General features: G+C 35.2%; 2 protein-coding genes across 2 annotated transcripts; one reads left to right on the top strand and one right to left on the bottom strand.

The window, feature by feature from the left end:
* Positions 1-208: 208 nt before the first annotated feature.
* Positions 209-3,159, bottom strand: LOC132735937 (uncharacterized). Its single transcript, XM_060722977.1, has 4 exons — positions 3,002-3,159; positions 2,292-2,399; positions 1,696-1,807; positions 209-1,098 (listed from the first exon to the last, which is right to left on the bottom strand). Exons 1-4 carry the CDS (start codon positions 3,052-3,054, stop codon positions 829-831), a joined length of 543 nt encoding a protein of 180 aa, XP_060578960.1. The 5' UTR covers positions 3,055-3,159; the 3' UTR covers positions 209-828.
* Positions 3,160-6,029: 2,870 nt separating this feature from the next.
* LOC132735929 (repetin-like) lies at positions 6,030-7,051 on the top strand (the record flags this gene model as incomplete). Its single annotated transcript, XM_060722968.1, has 3 exons — positions 6,030-6,072; positions 6,353-6,642; positions 6,860-7,051. Coding segments are annotated over exons 1-3 (525 nt in total), but the record flags the coding sequence as incomplete, so codon positions are not given.
* Positions 7,052-7,509: the final 458 nt, after the last annotated feature.

Raw genomic sequence — 7,509 nt, 5'->3', positions numbered from 1 at the left:
AGTAAAGAAGAAGTAAAGAAGGAGAAAAAGGAGAAGTAAAGACGAAGTAAAGAAGCAGAAGAAAAAGAAGAAAAGAAGAAGTAAAGAAGAAGTAAAGAAAACAAAATAAAGCCGTAGAAGAAGTAACGAAGAAGACGTGAGGAAGAAGAAGTAAAGAAGAAGAACAACAACATCAATAACAATAAAGTAAAGAAAAACAAACAAAAACTGACTTTTTAATTTCTTTTTTTAAACAAATTAACAAAAAAAAAGCATTGCATTTTGGTATACATAAGAACATTAATCATTCCAAAAGGAATGCAATAACAATACGAGGTAGTTATTAACAATTATTGTCTCCTCTAGTGCGGTGACAAAAATAATACATATATCACGTTCCCAGTAATTAGATGTTGTTGACAAGTATAAATCTTCATAAACAACCAGTCTACGTGTCCGAAGTCAAGTCACGTGATCAAGACAAGCAACAACACGGACATAAATGACATTTCACATTAGTCAATCCCATTTTAATGACTGGACTTGATAATGATGCGCAAATGACATAAATTTATTCATTTATGAAATTCTTAATGCTCCCTCTCTCTTATCACATTTGTCAAAATATATCACAGTTAAGAGTTTTACGGGGTTGGATGAGTATTGCGTGGGGGGGGGGGGGGGGTAAGCCTAACTTTGGAATCTGCTTCCTTTTGTTCCAATCCCTATACAATTCAAACACATTTCGAATTTCAAATTACGTCTCAAGCTAAAAATCTGTTGAGTTTAGTCTAAAACAACACTAAACAACACTTAAAACTTAATATTAAACAACACTTAAAACTTAATTTACTGGCACTTAAGCACTTTGTTTTCTATATTTAATATTGGATACTGATCGCTCACATAATTTCTAAACGTATCATAAAACGATAACACAAATTCTTCCGCTTCTGTCAAATGTTTCGAATTTGTCAGTAAAAGACAAGTGGTGTCTGTTTCTTCATCTATAATACTATCTTCTCCCATATTACACCAGGATTCCATGTCATGATTAGAGTCAGTTTGAATATCACCAAGTTCTTTGCTATTGTTCAAAAGTTTACTGCAGTTGTCTACCTGATGATAGAAGAAGATAAAATTAGGTATTATTTCATTAATTTCAGACATTTGTTTCCAGGTCAATGCAAAATTACATTCACTTAACGTTACATGTAAAGTGTTTAAAGCTTACATGATGTAAAACAAACTTTTATATTGTGATTAAAATGATTACATGATACCTGGAATGAAAGAAATTTGTGGGAATATTTTATTGAAAGCGAGTTGGGCATGCATGAAATCATCGCCAAACCGGCTAAATATTTTGTTCGGGAACGTTGATATTCTTTTTACGTACAACATTCATGTTTATTCAATAACATAAATATTCTATGTTACAAATCTTCTAACAAACGATCATAATGTTATGTAAACTCTTTAACCTTTTTTTAAATTTTCATGAAATATTTCATCAAATGTAGCTTTATATACACTTTAGGTATTTTTTATATTTTAGAAAAACATCTATGCAATTGCTGTTATAAAACAAATAAGTACTAATAGATTTTAAACTACGTATACCAATACAAAATTAATTTTAAAAACCCCACATAAATCAACATATAAAGAATATATACATGTATAATAATTATAAATTGTAAAATGTTATAATACCTTAATCACTTTTATATTGTGCTCTGTAAAAAAAGCCTCCAATAATTTCATCTGCATAGTTTCAACAATCTTAGTTTCAACAATGCACATCATTACAACAGAATGGGAAAATCTGCAAATTAAAGACATAATATATTTCATATCATCATTTAAATACTTGCGCTGGAGAGGCCATCCAACCAATATAGGGAACATCTATGAAACCTAACCGGCCCCTATCAGTGACTGATGTTGGCTGCCGGATTTGATTATCTATATGTTTAAAGCAACCCACATTTCAGCAAGATAATTTCTGAAGTTCTTAATGCACACTTTGGATTATATGTACAATAAAATTAAATCATCCACTTTTAAGAACTTCGTCCAACAAAAATCAATGTCTTCTTTTTCTTTTTTTTTTTTTAAATAAAGAGAAATTTTAAATCATTGACCACCATGATTAGATTAGGTAACAATGAAACAGAAAAAAAATGTTTACATGATAAAATTTAAGTTTATTTTTGCACTCAGTTCCTGCCTATTACACATGCGAGAGGGGTTGGCAGTATTCAGAGATGGCATTCAGATATGGTATTCCGAGATAAATGAAAATTTACCTTTCTAAGACAGATGCCATTTGGGTGATCCCAGCCACTAACCTTCCTTCTTGTCTAGCATTCGATACCACGTTCTGTAATGCCTCGCCAACTTTCATTGGGCTTTCTCTGAAGTGACAAATGATTACAATTTACATGTGTAATATAACTCTATATAGTATGATCATCGTACTTCCTATTTGTGTTTATTAGGAAGAGATATTTTTATTTAAACATGTTATCTAAATATATACACTTGCTTAACTTCCTCATTTATATCGAATTATTACAATGTAAATAAATTGTATGCATTATAAGTTTAAAGATAGTATGTATACATAGTTACATTGTCAAACGATCTGTTTCTATATTAAGATGTATTTGTTAATTTAATACTCGGTTGTTTGATCAAGAAAACAATAAGACTGAATCTGACTTAATTTTTTTTTTCGAAAATACGACGGGATGACTTAAGCAGAAACAATGGCCATGTATTTATACATGTATACACGTGCGTGAAATGTATAATGCATGATGAGAAATAGGATATTTAAACAAAAGTCTATCATATCATGTTACATTTATAACACTAACGACATCAGCTATACATGATATAGTAACAATAGTGAGATGGCTAGTTATTTATGACACAATTAGCAAAATTTTATCAACAACAATACGCGCACGTGTGTCGAGTCTTTGTTTATAGATACATAAAACAATAGCAGTACCTCCGACACGTCTTGAAATCCCCAAAACTTCTGTTACATAGTTCCATTACCATTTTAAAACCTTTATAATTAATGTATCGTCAAAATATTTCTCCGTTTCCTTTCTCGTTGATGTTTTTCGTTGTAATAAAACGAAAACGTTCTTGTTTACGAGTAAAACGTTCTATTTATATACACATATTGATTAGCCATATATTGGGCGGAGTTATAGCTGAAAAGAATCATTCTGATTGGACAATTTCGTGAACTCGTTCCTATTTTCGTACAAACTATAAATAGAATGTGAAAACGTAGAATATACGCTCTAGTTAACCCATTAGTAAACATTTACTTAAACATTATTGTGCAATGCAGACATTTTAACGACGAAAGGATGAAATTATGTGCGTTAGAAGGCATGTACACACAACTTTGTGATACAGTCACTGTCAATATGAAAATCAATTAACAAGTTGTCTGTCGGAAACCTTTAAATAAATGAAGAAAATATCGCAATAGAATTGTCTAATTGTATAAACGTAATTATTTTTTGTACTGTTAAATCATCTGTATGAAAGAGCAGGAAAGTTTTATTTTTTTATCTGTATTTTAAAGATCTAAACCCCGCTTTATCTTGAATATAAGTGTAGCCAGTCTTATTGAATTTTTATGAATATATTGGTTCAAACTTTCAAAAAACAGTTAAAGTGAAAAAAATTTATAAGGTTTTTTTTTCGCATGTAGTTTGATATACTGGCCTGAAATTAAAGCAAGTATTTGAAGGGGATTACTTTCAAAATATAAAGTGTTTGTAATACTATTCACTACACACACAAAAATGCTCAAGATTATGTAAAAACAATAGAAGGAAGAAAATAATTCATTTAGAAATAAAAAAAATTGTATACCAAGTATTATTATTACCTGATACCTTATATAAATGAAATTTGTTATTATTTACTGTTTTCTGAAATTCTAAAAACGTCAACGTTCGCGAACTGTTGACCGGTCAATAGTTTCGACTGTTTCCCTCTCGTGCTCTAACGTCATTGACGTCATAGAGGATTCCCACTTGAAGCGTCCATCGATCTTGATCACGAACCAGACGTGACGTGACATAGTTAAAATATTAAGTTTAATTATTAACATATGTGCAAAACTATTTTCTTGTTCCTTTTTTTCTTCTGCAAATACTGTTAAAACAGTAGTTGATCAGGTAATAAAACAGTTATTTCATGCGTGATTTTGGGAACAGTCAAACAGTTGTCCCTCGGTGTCGGGGTTAGTGTTTTGAACTGTTGCCCTCGGCCTACGGCCTTGGGCAACAGTTCAAAACACTATCCCCGACACCTCGGGCCAACAGTTTGACTGTTCCCAAATCAAGCATGAAATAACTGTATACTGTTTAACTGAAGGAAAAATGGAATTATAAGTTACTATTGCACAAAAATATATCAATCAGTTAGAAGTCACCCTTTAAAATACTTTAAGCTGCGGTCTCACTTACTCCCGGCAGAGCCCAGGACCATCCCGGTAAGTTAACCCAGGGTGATAGCCTTAGGGTACGCAGTTAAGCTCACATAACCCACGGCGATAGATCTTTTTGAGCGTTCTTATTGCAAGTAAACCCACACTGATAGCCTCAGGGTACGCAATAAAGCTCACAAATCCACGGTGAAAGGCCTTTCTTGTGGTTCTTATTGTAAGTAAACCGACGGTAATAGCCTCAGGGAAAGCAGTAAAGCTCACAGAACTAACAGTGATAGGCCGTTTAGAGCTTTCTTATCACAAGTGAACCTGTGGTTAGTGCCTAAGGAAACGAAGTTAAGCTCACACAAACTACGGTGATAGACTTTTCCAAGTGTTCTTATCGCAAGTTAATCCGAAGTGGTAGGCCTCATGGAACGAAGTTAAGCTCACACAAACCAAGGTCATAGGTCTTTAAGAGGGTTTTTATCCAAAGTTAAACCTCATTGAACGCAATAAAAGCTCGCATAACCCATCGTTATATGCCTTTTAGGGTTCTCATTGCAAGTTACCCCACGTGACAGCTTCAAAGAATGCATTAAAGCTCGCAAAACCCTCTTATAGAGCTTTCTTTTTGCAAATCAATCAACGGCGACAGCCCCAGGGACCGAAGTAAAACTCACACACATGTGTATGGGAAGTAGGCAGTGGCAGTAGCAGCAGTAGTAAACCTGGAGTTAGCAGTTGCACAGCAGTAGCAAAATTTTAAAACGTGAAATAGCACAGCAGTAGTAATTGGCAAGTTATAAAACGTGAAATTGGCAATAGCAATAGCACAGCAGTAGCAGTAACGCAAGAAAAATATTTTCAAACAACTTTATATTATGGTTTCGTGGATATCCGTGATGACAATCGGAACATCCTCGATTAGGCTATTAGTCCTTAATTATCCGAAGAGTGATGGAAAGGGCCGATTTGCGATATAGAAAATGTTATTTCAAGGTAACCATTTACGGCTGTGCAGTACATTTCTAAAATAATTGATTAACACATGTTTTGAAATGGTAGAAACAAGAACAACATAATAAATAGGTATTTAATAACAACACCTTATCACATAAACACATCATAATGACCACATCATAATGACCACATTCAATATTCAATTAAAGGTTTCAAAATGAGCAAAGAATTTATGTTATTAGCTATGAAAAGAGAGACTAGCCATAAAGTACTATTTATTCATTAAGAGTGAGAAGAAATTATCTTTTAAATAAAAGTGATATAGTGAGTTAGAAGAAATCACACTTTTCCATTAAATTAAAAAAAATCACTACACTTTCCAATGTAAGAATGCAGCATGTAGTAACCATTTTAAAGGTTTAATGAACGAATTTACTTGCTGATATATAGAGGCTGCAATTTACAATGTAAGAACGCAGGGTGTATTTTTGGCAGCGATTATCTTCCATTAACAGAGTTGGTTACAGCAATATCAGAACTGCGGTTCTATAAAAAAGACTTTTCTAATATGTTTTTATTGCATTTAACAGTCCTATTTATTTACTTTCAGTATTCGTTTATGACTAGTCCTTTACCAAAGCCCCTCGAGCAAGTACACGAATGTCAGCCATTGTAAAACACTATAGACCTAAAAGCTACATTAACTATTTAGGTGTGAAAATTCAATTGTATTGCTCAATTTTTTGTTTACTAATGTGATAATGTATATAGGGACTACAAAATAGTTATAAATCAGAGCGGGCGCTGTGGTGCAGTGGTAACACTGTCTGACTACAAGTCTAGGGGTTGCGAGTTCGATCCCCCGCTACTCCACTAAAAATACTAACAACAACAATAATAAAAATGACTCTTGTAATGTAACTTAATTCACACAATTCATAGCTTTCACATCACATCACGGAACTAACGGAGCACAATTCACGCAGACAGGACACTACTCACACACTGACAGACAAGACACTAGTCACACTGACAGACAGGACACTACTCACACACTCACAGACAGGACACTACTCGCACACTCACAGACAGGACACTACTCGCACACTGACACACAGGAACAGACAGGATACTACTCACACACTAACAGACAGGACACTACTCACACTGACAGACAGGACACTACTCACACTGACAGACAGGACACTACTCACACTGACAGACAGGACACTACTCACACTGACAGACAGGACACTACTCACACACTGACAGACAGGAACCCTACTCACACTGACAGACCAGGACACTACTCACACACTCACAGACAGGACCCTACTCACACTGACAGACAGGACACTACTCACACACTCACAGACAGGGCACTACTCACACTGACAGACAGGACACTACTCACACACCTCACAGACAGGCCACTACTCACACTGACAGACAGGACACTACTCACACACTCACAGACAGGCCACTACTCACACTGACAGACAGGACACTACTAACACACTCACAGACAGGACCCTACTCACACTGACAGACAGGACACTACTTACACACTCACAGACAGGGCACTACTCGCACACTGACACACAAGAACAGACAGGATACTACTCACACACTGACAGACAGGACACTACTCACACTGACAGACATGACACTACTCACACACTGACAAACAGGCCACTACTCACACACTGACAGACATAAACACTACTCACAACATAAGAGAGACAAAGGCACCTACTGACACACCAGGGAACGACTCACACACTTGACAGAACAGAACACTACTCACACTCCTGAACAGACAGAACACTACTCACACATTAGAGACTGGACCTACTCACACAATTGAACACCAGGAAACGACTCACACACTTACACACAGGAAACGACTCACACACTGACAGAAAGAACACTACTCACACATTGAGAGACAGGACACTACTCACGTAATGACACACAGGAAACATCCTACACACTGACAAACAAGACACTACTCGCACACTGACAGACAGGACACTTCTCACACACTGACACACAGGAATAGACAGGACACTACTCACACTGACAGACAGGACACTACT

Source organism: Ruditapes philippinarum, unplaced genomic scaffold, assembly GCF_026571515.1.
Source record: "Ruditapes philippinarum isolate M1 unplaced genomic scaffold, ASM2657151v2 ctg582_1_1_1_1, whole genome shotgun sequence".
Taxonomy (NCBI): domain Eukaryota; kingdom Metazoa; phylum Mollusca; class Bivalvia; order Venerida; family Veneridae; genus Ruditapes; species Ruditapes philippinarum.
The sequence above is the reverse complement of the archived record's forward strand: the minus strand, read 5'-3'. Positions and strand labels throughout refer to the sequence as shown.

What these genes read in the sequence shown, in the direction of transcription:
- LOC132735937 (XM_060722977.1), bottom strand. Translation starts at nt 3,054, where the DNA reads ATGGTAATGGAACTATGTAACAGAAGTTTTGGGGATTTCAAGACGTGT. An exon ending in GATTTCAAGACGTGTCGGAG is followed by an intron (nt 2,400 to 3,001) that starts GTACTGCTATTG and finishes TTGTCACTTCAG; the next exon opens with AGAAAGCCCAATGAAAGTTG. An exon ending in ACAATATAAAAGTGATTAAG is followed by an intron (nt 1,099 to 1,695) that starts GTATTATAACAT and finishes TTCTATCATCAG; the next exon opens with GTAGACAACTGCAGTAAACT.